Source organism: Caretta caretta, chromosome 3, assembly GCF_965140235.1.
Source record: "Caretta caretta isolate rCarCar2 chromosome 3, rCarCar1.hap1, whole genome shotgun sequence".
Classification (NCBI taxonomy): Eukaryota; Metazoa; Chordata; order Testudines; family Cheloniidae; genus Caretta; species Caretta caretta.
The window spans coordinates 87,122,951-87,141,243 of NC_134208.1; the positions used below are offsets into that span (position 1 = coordinate 87,122,951).

Consider the following 18,293-nt stretch of genomic DNA (forward strand, 5'->3'; position numbering starts at 1 on the left):
AGCTATTACCAGCAGGAGAGTGGGGTGGGGGAAGGTATTTTTTCATGCTTTGTGTGTATAAAAAGATCTTCTACACTTTCCACAGTATGCATCCGATGAAGTGAGCTGTAGCTCACGAAAGCTTATGCTAAAATAAATTGGTTAGTCTCTAAGGTGCCACAAGTACTCCTTTTCTTTTTGCAAATACAGACTAACACGGCTGTTACTCTGATACCCAAGTAATTGAAATACTAGTTGGCGAACCCAAGTAGTTGGTGTTTGGACAGGACAATGACGTTGTACTTAACACCACTTCTTTTCAAAAGGTGCCATGAAACTCCTAATACCCACAACTGGTCGTGATCTCAGTTTTAGGTCTCGTCTGAAGAAGGGCACTTCCTACTTTATAATACCCCTCAAAATTTTAGGCACCCATTCAGTACCGATATAGAGGGAAGAGTGCCCCCAATTGCATCATTTAAACCACTTTCTAGAGCACAGAGATGTTTCATAAATGTCCCCCACCCAAGTATTGATCTATACCAACCCTGACTGGAAAGGGGATGTTCAAAGGTCAGGTTAAATCAGTATTTACATATTGGTATTGCATGCAGTTTTCCTTTTTGGCCTGTCAATGCTTGAGTAACGTAAATGTGCTGTAAGATAGAGCTTCGGCCTTTATGGCACAGAGAACAGGAAAGCTTTCAAGTATATTTCATTTGTTTTTTATTGCTTCTTGTAGATACAAAAGGAGAAGCTGCAAATGGTTTAATCTCAGTTTTATGTGTCCATGTGATAGGAAGGTGCCATCAATATTCTGGAATAGAGATAATAATCTCTGACTAGAATGTCTTTCCTCAGTGCAGTTGTGCTTGGGAAGATGCTCACTGTTGTTACTTGTCTCTATTACTGCTAATAAAAACTCTTGAAAATGCAAATAGTCTCTTAGTCCCTAAATCAAAAAGTTATTTCTTCATCCGGGAAGGTATAAAATGGCATATTGCTGGTGAGAATGCTGTTATTGCAATAGTATTAAACAAAGATAGATTTTAGAAGTGTTATCTACATCTCTAGACAGTCAGAAAGAACGAGGAGTACTTGTGGCACCTTAGAGATTAACAAATTTATTTGAGCATAAGCTTTTGTGGGCTAAAGCCCACTTCATCAGATGCATGGAGTGGAAAATACAGTAGAAAGATATATATACACACACAGAGAACATGAAAAAAATGGGGGTTGGCATACCAGCTCTAATGAGACCACTCGATTAAGGTGGGCTATTATCAGCAGGAGAAAAAAAACTTTTGTAGTGATAATCAGGATGGCTCATTTCAAACAGTTTACAAGAAGGTGGGAGTAACAGTAGGGGGGAAATTAGCATGGGGAAATAGTTTTTAGTTAGTGTAATGACTCATCCACTACCAGTCTTTATTCAAGCCTAATTTAATGGTGTCCAGTTTGCAGATTAATTCTTGTTTTGCTGTTCCTCGTTGGAGTCAGTTCACAGATGAGTTGGACTCCAAGACAGTAGGTGACTGCTTGTCACAACATTTTAATCTGAAGAGTCCCCTTGTTGCACTCTGCTAGTTTTGGGAGACCTTAAGGCTTGTTATATTGTTTGCCTGATGTGAGATAGTATCGCAGTAACAGCTTATGACATTTTGGAATAGTCAGTGAGTTTACAAAACTGTACTTTCATTCACTGAAGGCAATGTTTTCTTTGGAAGAAAGGAGAAAGAGAAACAAAATCTAAGTTTCTTTGCAGAAATGCAGTATCTGTATCCAAACTAAATTGAAAACTCCACAGCCTGAAGATAAAAACAGGCTTGGAGTGGAAACCTCTGTCTGTCCCCTTGACTGAGACCAAGTGGAGGGGGAATTACGTTTGAGAAGCTCTTTACCCTTCAGCACCTCTGCTTAGAGGTTACAGTGTTCTTTTCCCTTTGGAGATGCCTGTGTGAAACTCATATGACAGGAATCTTAACAAAACCAAGATTTATTAAAAAATGAGAGAAAATGGAGTTAAACTGACAGAGACTTTGCTTAATATATCTAGATTTACATTTCTCATCAGCTAAACTAGATGAGGCATTCTCCACTTAATTACAGAGAAGAAAAAGAAAAGCAAATAGCTGAAAGTAATCCTCTGTCTCTGACCATTCTGGTCTGCTTGCCAGCATTATGCTGATGTCTAAAGATGAGTCTTTCTCCCACACCCAACCTCTTTATCAAGCCCCCCCGTGGAGCCAGAGTGGATAACCCCCTGTTTTCCAAAACACTTTTCTCCACCTATGTACACACATACAAGGATTTGGACTCTCCACTTTCTCTAGGAGATGGACCACTGAAGACACAGAGACCCTTTAACAATAATTAACACCTGTCTTTCAAAGACTTAACAACTGAGCCTGGATGCCACTTTTCACATGCCACCTTGGCTGGTTGGATTTAGTTTCAGTTACCCCTCTGGTTCAAGCCCTCCAAGCAATTATTTCCTTTGAAGAGCTGGATTACCCTTTTGTGGGGCTTTGGGCCAGAGCAAGTGGGGGCCCCTCCCCACCCCTTTCGCCTGCAGTTCCCTCCCTCCCCCCAGCGTTCCGACCGGGGAAGTGGGGTCAGGGTGTGGGGGCTTGCCACACCCTGCCTCCCTGCTCGGCGCTCCTGCTGGGGAGTGGGGTCAAGGCGCGGGGGCTTCCCGTGCTCCCAGGCAAGAGCACCAAGTGGGCGGAGTAGGTTGGGGTGCAGGAGAGCCCCTTTTTCCAGGGCTTTCCAGTTGGACAAGGCCCCTGGGCATGGGCCCCTTTGGCCCAGTGGTTAATCCACCACTGTTCTTTTGTCAGGAAATATGACTTGTGGGCACGTCCCCAGACTCTCTGTCATAACACCATTTTGAAAACAAAGAAATAGACACAAAATAAGCCAGATTTTCTGCCTTGGCCAAGCTGAGTTCAACACAAGACCAGAGGGGAGGGCATCAAAGATGGCACCAATCCCCAGCTGGCTCAGAGCTAGGACTGTCTCCTGATGGAGTTTACAGCAGAGTCTGCACTGGCTGCCAGTGGCTTCCAAGAGCTGTCATGGTAACCAAGGATTGCTGGATTGCAATGATGCTCTGGTTACACTCTCTGCACTAGGCTCTGAGAGTGTAGGCAAGGGTGTAGGAGCCATTATGGTATCTCTAGGTCATCTAAGGGCTCTCCTTGCCAGGGTGAATTCCTCCACTGGCCATGTCTGTCACGTTTGTAGCAGATTTGCACTGAGAGAAAATCGTATAGTTTCCCTAACAGAACAAAGAAGCTGGCCAATAAAGCTCAATGACTAACCAAAGACTACTCACTAAGTCAGTGGCAGAGGTGGGATTCGAATTTAGGATGTCCAGTCTCGTATTCAATCCATTAGACCATGCTGTCTCCCCAAATCAGAAGCAACGAAAAACCATGATGAAAAAATAGATTTATAAAATGGGGTGAAATCCTGGCTCCACTGAGGTTAATGACAAAACTCCCACTGCCAGTGGGGCTGGGATTTCATCCTTGGTTTTAAATATCTTGTAATTTTATTGACACAATTCTTCTAAAAATCACAATGATCTTTCCATATAGAAACTTTGTAGAAAGTTACTTTTAAAATAAAATTTGATTCTAGGGACAGATTCTACAGACAGATTCTACTTTAGTGCTGCCATGATAAAGAACTAAAATTCTCTGTAATGGGTCAACGCGGGAAAGCTTTTGTTTGTCTCTGTCTACCTAGCTAGTTACATAGCCTCGGTCACTATAGTATCTGGGCATCCACTCTATTTAATTGAGATCAAAAACAAACAAACAAACAAACAAACCAACATACATACATACATACATACATACATACAAACTACAGCCTGTATAATCTTTTAATATTTCACAAAATAATTGATTTCATATTGACCTGAGATTTAACTTCCTGAGGGAGATGTCAGGAGGGAGAGAAAAGAAGCGCAGCATTCTATAATGGAGGATACCTGACACACTGGCCACAATAGCTTGTTGAGAGAGACAAATTTTCATCCTGGCATTATATTCTGTTAAAACCTGATGTCTGATGGTTTTATAACCATACTCCTGGTGCTATGACATTTCTTCAGTGGAGATTTTATTGATATATTCTTGACACTAAGCTGAACCAGAAAAATTCTATTTACCTTGGATATTGTCCCTCATATTGCCGAGTTGCTGCACAAGTTGAGTAGCGTGATTAATGGTCGCCATGGTTTCCTTCTGTACCAGTAGGCCTTTGCTTGATGCTTGATTTCCCTATGAATAAACCATGCGAGCACAAGATTAGTAATTTTTTTAAATCCACATGCATGTGTGCGGGTGTGCAGTACAAACATCTTTTTTGCCTCTTCCCGATGAAAGTGTTGTGTAGGTCCATTCAGCATATAAAATGATATTTTAAAAGGTGCTTGACATGAAGGGCTGCCTTTATTGGTATTTTGAGAATTGCAGAATAGGAGATTAATATCTAGCCCATATTTCTCCATCATCTGGTGCAATCAAATTGCCATAAATTATGTACATTTGTAAGACTCCCATAAAACATTCTGCTGAGTCTCAAGCTGCTTGTTCCTACGCACCCACCAACACTGCCTGATTTTGTCAGATGTTTGTTTCCCAAATAACGTAGGTGTATAGACAAAAGACTAATGTGAGATTCAAGGCCAGTTTTGGGAATCTGTCTCTCCTAAAGAGAGATTTTGTTTGGGGGAGGACTCCCAACCCTCTCAGCCTCTCCTCCAGTGGATGAGAAGTTGGATATGAGTCAATAGTGTGCTCTTGTTGCCAAGAAGGCTAACAGCATATTGGGCTGCATTAGTAGGAGCACTGCCAGCAGATCAAGGGAAATGATTATTCTCCTCTATTCGGCACTGGTGAGGCCACATCTGGAGTATTGCGTCCAGTTCTGGGCCCCCCACCACAGAAAGGATGAAGACAAATTGGAGAGAGTCCACTGGAGGGCGACAAAAATGATTAGGGGGCTAGGGCACATGACTTTTGAGGAGAGGCTGAGGGAACTGGTCTTATTTAGTCGGCAGAAGAGAAGAGTGAGGGGGGATTTGATAGCAGCCTTCAACTACCTGAAGGGAGGTTCCAAAGAGGATGGAGCTAGGCTGTTCTCAGTGGTAGCAGATGACAGAACAAGGAGCAATGGTCTCAAGTTGCATACCTGAAGAAACCCTTCTTGTTACTTTTAACATCTCTTGCTCGCTGCAACTCCAGGTGTGATTTGGCCATCCTGATTTCACTCCTGCATGCCTGAGCAATATTCCAGAACTTCACTCCTCTGATGGTTAGAAACCTTCATGTAATTTCAAGTCTAAACTTCCTGATGGCCAGTTTATATCCATTTGTACTTGTGTCCACATTGGTACTGAGCTTAAATAATTCTTCTCCCTCCGTGGTATTTATCCCTCTGATATATTTATAGATAGCAATCATATCTCCTCTCAGCCTTCTTTTGGTTAGGCTAAACAGGCCAAGCTCTTTGAGTCTCCTTTCATAAGACAGGTTTTCCATTCCTCTCATCATCTTAGTAGCCCTTCTCTGTACCTGTTCCAGTTTGAATTAATCCTTCTTAAACATGGGAGACGATGTACACAATATTCCAGATGAGGTCTCACCAGTGCCTTGTATAACTGTACTTGTTCCCTGGGGTTCTTTCAACCCAAAGCTCTTGGTAACTTTTACTCTGTGCGAGGTGGTGTCAGGAAATAAATCAGGGGAGACATGGCCGTCCGACCGATCGATGGCTGGCACAAACAGGACAACACAAGAGTGCTTTCACTTAAAGCTAAACTTTACTTTGTCTCAAGCACTTATACACACGTCTGCAAGAGGTTAGTAAAACACCCCCAACCCTTGATAATTACCAAAGCTGAGTGTGGCTCTCGAGTGGCACAACGGTAGCCCGTATTCCGCTGGGAAACACAAGATGCATCCAGAGAGAGAGAGTCCAGTCCTGAAGAGTCCCCCTACCTCAAACTTTCCCCCCTTATTTATACATTAGTAATAGAATGACATGTCCCTTAAAGCAAACTTGTTAAGTAAGCAGTTTCAATGGTCAAATGAGAGGTTCCTTCTGATTATCGATTAACCAGGTGTGGGTTTTTCCAGAGTTTGCAGGCTTGAGGCCTCAATAGACATTCCTGGGGCACATCCTGCTCTTCTAAGATGTATGTATCAGCAACTTCAACACAATTCTTATCAGGAAGGACACGGGGTCAAGCTGCCCTCTCTGTGGCACCCGACCCCCCTCTTCCCTCCTGCCTTGGTTAAGCTAAGCCTGCTGAATGGCCAATTTACAGCCTGCTGACTTGGCTGCTTTTAGCAATAAGCCAGAGTGGTTTCAGGCACTTTACTGGTTTGCCAAAGTCTCCCCAGTACATACTAACACCTCCTTATCTCTACTGGAAATACCTCGCCTGATGCATCCCAGGACTGCATTAGCATTTTTCATGGCCATATCACACTGACGGCTCATAGTCATCCTGTGGTCAACCAATACTCTGAGGTCCTTCTCTTCCTCTGTTACTTCCAAGTGATGCATCCCCAGTTTATAACAGAAATTCTTGTTATTAATCCCTACATGATCTTGTACTTTTCACTATTAAATTTCATCCTATTACTATTACTCCAGTTTACAAGGTGTCATAAATATAAAGGGAAGGGTAAACCCCTTTGAAATCCCTCCTGGCCAGGGGAAAGCTCCTCTCACCTGTAAAGGGTTAAGAAGCTAAAGGTAACCTCGCTGGCACCTGACCAAAATGACCAATGAGGAGACAAGATACTTTCAAAAGCTGGGAGGAGGGAGAGAAACAAAGGGTCTGTGTCTGTCTGTATGCTGGGTCTTTGCCGGGGATAGACCAGGAATGGAGTCTTAGAACTTTTAGTAAGTAATCTAGCTAGGTATGTGTTAGATTATGATTTCTTTAAATGGCTGAGAAAAGAATTGTGCTGAATAGAATAACTATTTCTGTCTGTGTATCTTTTTTGTAACTTAAGGTTTTGCCTAGAGGGGTTCTCTATGTTTTTGAATCTAATTACCCTGTAAGATATCTACCATCCTGATTTTACAGGGGGGATTTCTTTATTTCTATTTACTTCTATTTTTTATTAAAAGTCTTCTTGTAAAAAACTGAATGCTTTTTCATTGTTCTCAGATCCAAGGATTTGGGTCTGTGGTCACCTATGCAAATTGGTGAGGCTTTTTATCCAACATTTCCCAGGAAAGGGGGGGTGCAAGTGTTGGGAGGATTGTTCATTGTTCTTAAGATCCAAGGGTCTGGGTCTGTAGTCACCTAGGCAAATTGGTGAGGCTTTTTACCAAACCTTGTCCAGGAAGTGGGGTGCAAGGTTTTGGGAAGTATTTTGGGGGGAAGGACGCATCCAAACAGCTCTTCCCCAGTAACCAGTATTAGTTTGGTGGTGGTAGCGGCCAGTCCAAGGACAACGGGTGGAATATTTTGTACCTTGGGGAAGTTTTGACCTAAGCTGGTAAAGATAAGCTTAGGAGGTTTTTCATGCAGGTCCCCACATCTGTACCCTAGAGTTCAGAGTGGGGGAGGAACCTTGACACAAGGTCATCCAGATCCTCCTGTGTGATTTCCCGGCCCTTCTCTGTATTGGCAATACCTCCCAGCTTTGTATCATCCGCAAACTGTATCAGCACATTCCCGCTTTTTATGCCAAGGTCAGTAATAAAAAGATTAAATAAGATTGGTCCCCAAACCGATCCTTGAGGAACTCCACCAGTAACCTCCTTCCAGCCTGACAGTTCACCTTTCAGTGTGACCCACTGTAGTCTCCCCTTTAACCAGTTCCTTATCCACCTTTCACTTTTCATATTGATCCCCATCTTTTCCAATGTAACTAATAATTCTCCATGTGGAACTGTATCAAACACCTTACTGAAATCGAGGTAAATTAGATCCACCGTGTTCCCTTTGTCTAAAAAATCTGTTACCTTCTCAAAGAAGGAGATCAGGTTGGTTTGACAGGATCTACCTTTTGTAAAACCATGTGGTATTTTGTCCCAATTACCATTGACCTCAATGTCCTTAACTACTTTTTCCTTCAAATTTTTTTCCAAGACCTTGCATACTACAGATGTCAAACTGACAGGCCTGTAGTTACCCGGATGGCTTTTTTTACCTTTCTTAAAAATAGGAACTATGTTAGCAATTCTCCAGTCATACGGTACAACCCCTGAGTTTACAGATTGATTAAAAATTCTTCCAAATGGGCTTGCAATTTCGTGTGCCAATTCCTTTAATATTCTTGGATGAAGATTATCCGGGCCCCCTGATTTAGTCCCATTAAGCTGTTCAAGTTTGGCTTCTACCTCGGATATGGTAATATCTACCTCCATATCCTCATTCCCATTTGTCATCCTACCATTATCCCTAAGCTCCTCATTAACCTCATTAAAGACTGAGGCAAAGTATTTGTTTAGATATTGGGCCATGCCTAGATTATCCTTAACCTCCACTCCATTCTCAGTGTTAAGCGGTCCCATTTCTTCTTTCTTTATTTTCTTCTTATTTATATGGCTATAGAACCTTTTACTATTGCTTTTAATTCCCTTTGCAAGGTCCAACTCTACATGGCTTTTGGCCTTTCTCACTTTATCCCTACATGTTCTGACCTCAGAAAGGTAGCTTTCCTTGCTGATCCCTCCCATCTTCCACTCCTTGTAGGCTTTCTGCTTTTTCTTAATCACCTCTCTGAGATGCTTGCTCATCCAGCTTGGTCTACAACTCCTGCCTATGAATTTTTCCCCCTTTCTTGGGATGCAGGCTTCTGATAGTTTCTGCAACTTTGACTTGAAGTAATTCTGTTCTGCAGAAAAGGACCTAGGGGTGACAGTGGACGAGAAGCTGGATATGAGCCAGCAGTGTGCCCTTGTTGCCAAGAAGGCCAATGGCATTTTGGGATGTATAAGTAGGGGCATAGCGAGCAGATCGAGGGACGTGATCGTCCCCCTCTATTCGACATTGGTGAGGCCTCATCTGGAGTACTCTGTCCAGTTTTGGGCCCCACACTACAAGAAGGATGTGGACAAGAAGAATGAGGGGGGATTTGATAGCTGCTTTCAACTACCTGAGAGGTAGTTCCAGAGAGGATGGTTCTAGACTATTCTCAGTGGTGGAAGAGGACAGGACAAGGAGTAATGGTCTCAAGTTGCAGTGGGGGAGGTTTAGGTTGGATATTAGGAAAAACTTTTTCACTAGGAGGGTGGTGAAACACTGGAATGCGTTGCCTAGGGAGGTGGTGGAATCTCCTTCCTTAGAAGTTTTTAAGGTCAGGCTTGACAAAGCCCTGGCTGGGATGATTTAATAGGGTATGGGTCCTGCTTTTGAGCAGGGGGTTGGACTAGATGACCTCCTGAGGTCCCTTCCAATCCTGATATTCTATGATTCTATGATTCTAATTCCAGGCCTCCTCCGCATTTAGATCCACAAGTTTTTCAGTCCAATCCACTTCCCTAACAAATTTCCTTAATTTTTTAAAATTAGCCTTTTTGAAATCAAAAACCCTAGTCACAGATCTATTTTTGTTTATCCTTCCATTTAGTTTGAACTGAATTAGCTCATGATCACTCAAATCAAGGTTGTCCCCTACAACCATTTCTTCTACGAGGTCCTCCTGACTGCTCACCAAAACCAAATCTAAAATGGCATCCTCTCTTGTCGGCTTAGCAACTACTTGGTGAAGGAATCCATCAGCTATCATATCCAGGAAAATCTGAGCCCTATTATTATTACTTACTATTATTATTATTTCTTCCCCAGTGTAATTTTTGCCCAGACAGACTCTGTCTTATCCATTCCATCACTTCTTATTTCTTTACAGTCTACCTCATCATTGATATACAATGCTACTCCACCACCTTTGCCTTTATTTCTGTCTTTCCTAAACAGCACATACCCTTCAATTCCCGTACTTCAACCATGACTACTATTCCACCATGTTTCTGTTATCCCTATAATATCTGGTTTCACTTTCTGCACCAGTAGCTCTAGTTCCTCCATTTTGTTACCTAGGCTCCTCACATTAGTGTACAAACATCTTAATTTTTGCTGTTTGGCTTCACTCACATTCTTTACCCGATTGGGCACAGACATTCTACTGCCAATATTACCTATTAGATTGGTATGTACACTGCCCTTCCACCTTATGTCCATTCTCCTACCCACAGCTGTATCCTTTCTTACTTCATTTTCTTCCCTCTCAAAATGAAAATCTGGTGTGGAGATTACCTGGACATCTCCCAACCATCTTCCCCAAATTCCTAGTTTAAAGCTCTCTTGATCAGTTGTGCCATCCTCCATCCTAGAAGTCTATTTCCTTCCTTACTCAAGTGAAGTCCATCCCAGGAGAACAGTCCTCTGTCCATGAATGCGTCCTAGTGGCCATACAGCCCAAAGCCCTCCTTATAGCACCACTGCCTGAGCCATCTGTTGAGCATCATAATGTTGTCAGACCTTTGTTTCCCTTCTCTAGGAACAGGCAGAATCCCACTGAAGATCACCTGAGCCTCGATTTCCTTAAGCATCTTCTCCAGCCTGGCATAGTCTCCCTTGATACATTCCAGTGCGAATCTAGCTGTATCATTTGTTCCCACATGAAGGATAATCAGTGGATTCCTTTCCTGCTCCCTCAGGATCCTCTTCAGCCTCAGATCCACGTTCCGTATCTTAGCACCCGGCAGACAGCACACCCTTCTGTTTTCTGGATCAGCTCTTGTTACAGGCCTGTCTATTCTTCTCAGTAAGGAGTTCCCAGTCACCTGCCTTTTCCTGGTGATGGTGTGATTCTCCAGTCTATCCCCTGTTCCATCTGGCTGCAAGTCCTCTCAATTCCTATTGTCCCTTGCAATCCTCTGCAACCCATCCTGTATCCTCCTGGGGCTCATATCTGGTGTTATCTCCATTGACTCTTGCCCTCTTCCTATAGGACTACCTGTTCTTCTCTTCTTCCTTGCCCTCTAACCTTCAGTGACCACCTGCTGTGCCCCTTCTTCATTTTCCAACTCCGCAAACCTGTTCCTGAGCTCTATTTCTCCTTCAGTGGCCTGTCTTTTCCTCTGCCTGGCTCTCTTAGTCACATGCTTCCACTGTCCACTTTCCTCACCCAGCAGTATCCCCTCAGAGTTCTTTGGTCATGCTTCCATCTGCAAGTCTGAGCTTTTCCCTTCAGCCGCCTCATGTCTTTGCTCCATCATCCACTCAAACTCCCTGCAAACTCATCCAGAGTCTCCACCTGCATTCCAATCCTCAGATTTTCTTTTCCATCAGCTCTATCAGGTGGCACTTCACGCGACAAAATTCTTTTCAGGTACCCCCTCCAGGATCATGTACATGCTACAGCTTCCACATCCAGTCATCTTCACTGTGTCTTCCACTACTTGGTTCACTACTGCTGCTGCCTCTGTGTCTGTCATTGCCTTCCCACCTAAGTCATGTTAGTCTGGGAAACACAAACCAAACCAAAACACCACCACCCACAGCAAAACAAACCCCCAACGAGCACCAAAACAGTCACAGAACACCACACGCTCCCTTCACTAGCCTGTCTGTTCCTTTGCCTGGCTCTTATTCTTCCCCCCAAACTCCCCTTACAAATTCCCACTCAAACTCTCCTGTTTACAGCTCTGTTTGCTGGCTCCTGTGCCACATATGATTCTATGATTCCCTTCCTCTAAAACTCAGGCAGCCGGTGGGTAGCCAATAAGCTCAGGCAGAAGCAGAGCCACAGTCTTCTATTACATTTGAGACTGCCCTCTAAATAATACTCTCCTGCCACCATCACAACTTCTTGGAGTCCCCAAAACTGGCTTTACAGAGAAACATTGGTTTAAGATTGAGGGAAGAGGGGATATTAAGATTTACTGTTGCATACTCATCATTGTTCCTAAGAAACTTATTGACTTCAGTTGTCCTTAGATTTAATTTCCTTAGGGAGGTCTCAGGATGGAGAATAAAAGAATTAAGCCTATTGCTAGGTTGTCCACTGCTGTTAGGTCTTGTGTGCCAATCAACATCTCATGATCGATGGTATCAAAGTGCTTGGATTCAGAGGTATGTTTTGGCTTGTAATAGAGTTAATTCTCACAGGAAAATTAGGATCTGGGTTCAGCTTTGGACTTTGAATCCCCCTTCCAATATTTTTGAAGACCTGTAGCTCCTGGTAAATCAGTTTTCCTGGAAAAATGATGCATTTGGTTGAAAAAACAACTTTCATTTCTCTGTCCTGTAGTTATTAATAATTGTTATTACCATATTCCGTAACTCTAGCTGCTTTGTTTGATCTGCTGTGGCTAGTACTAACATAACCACATTATCTTTCAAATAGATGTTTTCACTTGCGAGAGCACCAGGTGGCGCTTTAAACCAGATAGAAGGCTGAAAATAAGCTTGGAAAGAAAAAATGGGTCAGTTTAGACAATAGGATGGAGCCTGGCTTCAGTGGGAGCAGAACCAGGAGCAATCCTGGGAAATAGAACAGGAATGTATTTTTACCTGAATGAAATAAATAGTTGGGTTCATAGTAAGAGTTTTATTTTTTTACATATTATTTACTTTGCCTTTGAAGGAAGAACACTATATGGGTCACTATACAGATTTATTATCTTCAGGGTTTCTGGTGGTTTTTTTTTTTTGGCTGTTAATTGTTGTTTATTTTTAGGCAATAGCTATTCATGTTTATACATAAGCATTTGCATTTAAATATTTTTCCTTCTTTAATAACCCCCAAATTCTTCTTATCCAGTTATGGTTTTATATTTGCATACACTAAGAATTACAGTGGTACAAGCTGAGACTGCAATCAGAATGAGAATATCACTGATCTCTTTCAGAAGGGAAGCAGCATTTCCTCTAAGATCAATCAATATTACAGTGTAAACTAAGGATGCTGTTGCTGAACCCACTAATCCCATCGACTTCATGCAGACTTTGGGTAGGATTTCCAAAGAAACCTACAGGAGGTAGGTGTCCATATTCTCCAAATCCTAGCCAAATTCTACAGGACAGAGCCTTTAAGCTACTTAACCAGAATTGCATCACATTAGGTCACTATAAATCACATTTATTGTAATAAAACCTCACATACATTTTGTGGTTCTGTTCTGTTTGGAAGGTTTAAACCAGAAACCCAGCCATCACTTAGACATCATGAAGTACACTTGCAAAACTTTGAATGGAAGACACAGTACACACTTGCAAAACCCACTAAAACTAACAAAGGCTCCTACCCTGATTTCCCTTTTAGTGCTTTGAAAAGAGCAGAAAAGTGATGTATATGGAGGAATTACTATGCTGCTATCTCTACTGTGAGAGTCCAGGAACTTGATCTTCCCCCTTCATGAGCAATCACAAGTTCTGATGTAGGCCACTCCTCACAAAAGAGAGGCCCCAATGGAGAAAGCCCACAAGTAAATTAAATCATTTAAAGACTCAGGGATGCTGAAATCCAGCGACCTCAAAACAAATCCCAGTGCCAGTGAAGATGATAGGAAATCCTATTATCCATATACAGTAGAGATGCCAACAAAACCTAAAGCCTCAATCATGCTACTTTCAAACCACAGAGGGGGATATTTAGACTCCCTGAGTGATTTCACAGTACTTGGTGAAGGTGAGTTGGTTGAATCAGCTGGTCCTTTTGCAAAGTGCAGAGGAACACAAATAACAGTAAATTTAATCCTGCATGGTCCTTCCATTAAGTAAGTACTGATCTCCCACCTCCTTACTGCCTCTCTTTCTTCCTGCCTCTGTGTTGTTCTCTGCTTACTTCTGTGCTTGAGTTTTAGTCTAAGTGTAATATTTTACTTGCCCGACAGAAGAATTAAGAAGTGAAGCACAGACTCTGGAACTGTGCCATAAACTCGAATTGTATTTGGCTCTCATGAAAATATGGTGATCGCTGACTTGATATCACTCAAATTATGAAGGATGTCTGTTAATGACTATTTTTAAAAAAGAGAAAGTATTTTGAGCCCCAGCTGTTCTCTTAGGAGATTTCATGTTAGCGCTCTGTTTGGCTGCGGAAAGTGTGCCCCTTGACGTGAGGGAATGTAACACTAATTTTATGGTTTTGCAATTGAACACAGATAAAATATGTATGATTATAATTGTGTCAAAATATATCTTGAGTGTTGATCAGGTGCCTTTCTCAGCAGGTACCTGAGAAGTCTTTTTTAACTGGCAGTTTTGAAACATGCTTTGAAGTATCTAATCAGTGCTAATTTAAATTTTATGAGAGCATCTATGTAAGATATATACAGTTCAAACATTCAGAAAGTACACTGGAATTACTTTAATCTTGATTACTTTGCTCAATTATAAAACAGAATTTGAAATGGAAGTTCAGCATGTCTACCTTAGGTCAAAAGTGGTGCCAGTTTAGTAAATGTGGCCTCTGTGAGGGACTATGGGCAATATGTGGAGGACAATGAGTCAGATCAAAAGTTTTCTGAAGCCAGTAGAATGACGCCTATTAACTTCAATGGGCTTCATATCAGGCCCTATATCCTGCGTTTTCAGGAAGACAGACTGGAGAGGTCACTTCCATTTCCAATTCCTAGAAGCATCCTTCTTTGTTTCAAAAATAAAATAATCTACTAAGGCCCTTTAAGGGTCCTTTTTTGAAACCCTTTTGCCATAATGGGACAAATCGTAGGCTCACATTGGTTCACCTACTTCATCAAGGAGTTCATAATGGGAACTGCAGACAAACCTGTTCTTCAAGTGCCTCTATCTCTAAGAGGAGATTGGCTATTTCAGTCTCAGAATAATCGATGTGGATCTTCCTAAGTACAGAATGATTTTCTTTTTCTGACAGTTTCATCTGTATGAAAAGACATTTTTTAAAAAATAGTGTTAATTCAGTGTAGCTGAAAACAAATTTCTCTGTAATGAATATGGTATAGGCAGCACAGGAATTCAGCTATGCTGAATAGGGTTTGAAATTCTTATGGATGGAGCAGTAATTTTTAGGTTAATACTAAACTAAAAAATGAAGCCCATCCAAATAGGATAATCTGTACCTTGAGGAAGGAAACAGTGGAGTTGAGTTCATTCAAGTGTCTTTGAGCAGCAACACCACTGGAAATGCTCAGCAAAATTGATTTGCTTTCATCAATAGAGAGAATTGCTAATCGGATGTCATCAGTCAAATCCCAAATGCACTTATCACAACCTGACAATAAAATAAGATATGGTAATTTTTCTTTTAACTTCAGTTTCAGTTAAATGGAAAACATTCTTCTTCTTAAAGTTTACTTTGTGCCCTTTGCACCATGGGGGATTCGCCTCTTAGTTGTTAATGGAGCCCTTAGGAAACCCATTTTTCTTCATTTTAATCCACCCACTTTCAAGGTCCCACAGTTTAACCATCACACTTCCAGCTGAGGACAGCCAGATGGAACTAGTTTGGGAGCCTGTCAAGGCTGCTTGGTAACCAGTGGGAGGGGTAATAAGAGGCATTTCCTGGCTATGCGGTAGGGACTCAGCATGCTTATGGCCCACAGAACAAGAAATCAGGGCCAAAAACTGAGTTCACCCAACTGTTATAACACAGAAACACGCATTTATTAATACTTGCAGTTATAGTGAAATATATTCTTTGTTCAGTGACTGCAGTGATCTGCAGAAGCTGAACTCGATTGACAGTTCAGTTAGGAAGTCAATTCTTAAAGGCAGAGAACTAGTAAATCCAAATTATGGTTAACAAGAGGGCTACCCATGGCCATGCAGAATGCTGGTTCTAAGCAATACTATAAGCTTTCTAATTAAACGTATACCATTACTAAATGCCAAGAACCTTTGATGAATTAAACATTGGTGTTACATTGTTAAAAATCACAAAGCTAGGAAACATAAAACAAAGGCTCCAAAGACAACTTTTTCTTGGCTGTGTTGCACATTCTGTATACAACAAAAAAAGGTTATACTGCCATTAACAAGGTCAGCATTTAAGCACAGTGACAACACTGTGGTACTGGAGACACCAGAGTGTCCCACCCGCATTTTGAATAGGAGATATCTGCAATATCTCAGAAACTTAGTTGTAGTACTTCTTGCTGAATACTGATTTTGCAAGGGAGACCATTATATACTGACATACATAGGAACTGATGTTCAAGGCAGCTGAAGAAATATTGCTGCTGGAACCAAAAGTTTTGCATTTCCTGTGTTTTAAGATGATAACTTTTAGGGCCAGAGGCCCATATGCTCAAAAGTATTTAGGCACTTAACTCCCATTGATTTCAAAGAAAGTTAAGTACCTAACTCCCTCTGAGGAATTGGGCCAGCAAACTTATCTTTAGGTACTGCCCTGAGTAGAAGACATTGTGCCTGAGGGCTCACAGAATCAGCCTTTTGAGTCATTTATAGTACTTCAGGGTCTCTCTCTAAGGGCTTGTAAGGTGCTGACCAATCTCCCCCAGTCCAGCAAAACAATTAAGCCTGTGTTTAACTTTAAGCACTGGACCACACACACTTAAAGCTAAGTACAGGCTTAAGTATTTTGTTGGATCCTGGCCAGAGTGCTCAGCATTTTGCAGGATCAAACCTTAATATGTATTTGCAGGCTACTAAATACGGTAAGATTATTCCATTGTTTTTATTGGATGCCTCGCTGTTATTCTTACTGATTGTTGGGCAATCCGTGCCTGTAGGGCCCTCTGCTAGACATTCTCCAGTTCGACTGTCACAGGGTCCTCCTCTGCAATTACACTCTGTGGAAAAAAGGAGATTTTTAGAATCATTTTGAAAGTGTGCCACCCCCTACTCCTACACTTACTAAATTACTGTTTGTATTACAATAGTGCTCAGGGTATGTCTACACTGCAATTAAAAACCCATAGCTGGCCCATGCCTGCTGACTTGGGTTTGTGGGGCTCGGGCTAAGAGGCTGTTTAATTGTGGAGTAGACATTTCAGCTTGCGTTCCAGGCTCTAGGATCCTGTGAGGACCTAGTTCTACTTCTATTTCACTGTAGCCCATACATGGCTTTCTGTGATTTAAATAGTCCTCATATTTACATCCTACTGTGACTGTTCAAGAAGTTTTGGGAAAAATTTGTAGTATATGATTAGCCGTAAACATTATGTGGATGAGGCTTTTTTAAAATAACTAACAAAATCATCCAAAGCACAGGACTTGGTGGTGATGGGGGACTTCAACTAGCCAGACATCTGTTGGGAAGATAACACAACAGGGCACAGACTATCCAACAAGTTCTTGGAATGTATTGGAGACAATTTTTTATTTCAGAAGGTGAAGAAAGCTGGGGCGAGGCTCTTCTAGATTTAATTTTGACAAATTGGGAAGAACTGGTTGAGAATTTGAAAGTGGAAGGCAACTTGTGTGAAAGTGATCTTGAAATGGTAGGGTTCATGAGTCTAAGGGATGGTAGGAGGGAGAATAGCCCAATAAAGACAGTGGATTTCAAGAAGGTAGACTTTAGCAAACTCAGGAAGTTGGTAGATAAAATCCCATGGGAAGCAAGTCTAAGGGGAAAAACAATTGAAGACAGTTGGCAGTTTTTCAGAGACATTATTAAGGGCACAAGATCAAATTATCCTACTGCGTAGGAAAGATAGGAAGCATGGAAAGAGACCACACTGGCTTAACCAGAAGATCTTCAATGATCTAAAACTCAAAAAAGAGTCCTACAAAAAGTGGAAACTCGGTCAAATTACAAAGGATGAATATAAACAAATAACACAAGTATGCAGGGACAAAATTAGAAAAGCCAAGGCACAAAACGAGATCAAACTAGCTAGAGACATAAAAGGAACAAGAAAACATTCTACAAATACATTAGAAGCAAGAGGAAGACCAAGGACTGAGTAGGGGGGAAAGACAATAACAGAAAATGTGTAAATGGCAGAGGTGCTTAATGACTTATTTGTTTCGGTTTTCATCCAGAAGGTTGGTGGCAATTGGATGTCTAAAATAGTGAATGCCAGTGAAAATGAGGATCAGAGTCTAAAATAGGGAAAGAACAAGTCAAAAATTACTTAGACCAGTTAGATATCTTTAAATCACCAGGGCCTGATGAAATGCATCCTAGAATACTCAAGGAGCTGACTGAGGAGATATCTGAGCCATTAGCAATTATCTTTTGAAAAGTCATGGAAGATGGGAGACATTCCAGAAGACTGGAAAAGGGCAAATATAGTGCCCATCTATAAAAAGGGAAATAAGGACAACCTGTGGAATTACAGACCAGTCAGATTAACTTCTGTACCTGAAAGATAATGGAGCA

The 18,293-nt window shown here is 41.7% G+C and overlaps 1 protein-coding gene across 1 annotated transcript in view; it reads right to left on the bottom strand.

Annotated features, from left to right (window-relative positions):
* Nucleotides 1-18,293, bottom strand: part of LAMA4 (laminin subunit alpha 4) — a 145,870-nt gene that overhangs the window by 59,485 nt on the left and 68,092 nt on the right. The window contains exons 6-9 of the mRNA XM_048844760.2: nt 16,672-16,758; nt 15,067-15,218; nt 14,757-14,867; nt 4,160-4,271 (exon numbers count right to left, since the gene is read on the bottom strand). Of these exons, the coding sequence (XP_048700717.2) occupies nt 4,160-4,271; nt 14,757-14,867; nt 15,067-15,218; nt 16,672-16,758 (462 nt within the window). The remainder of the gene's footprint in view (nt 1-4,159; nt 4,272-14,756; nt 14,868-15,066; nt 15,219-16,671; nt 16,759-18,293) is intronic.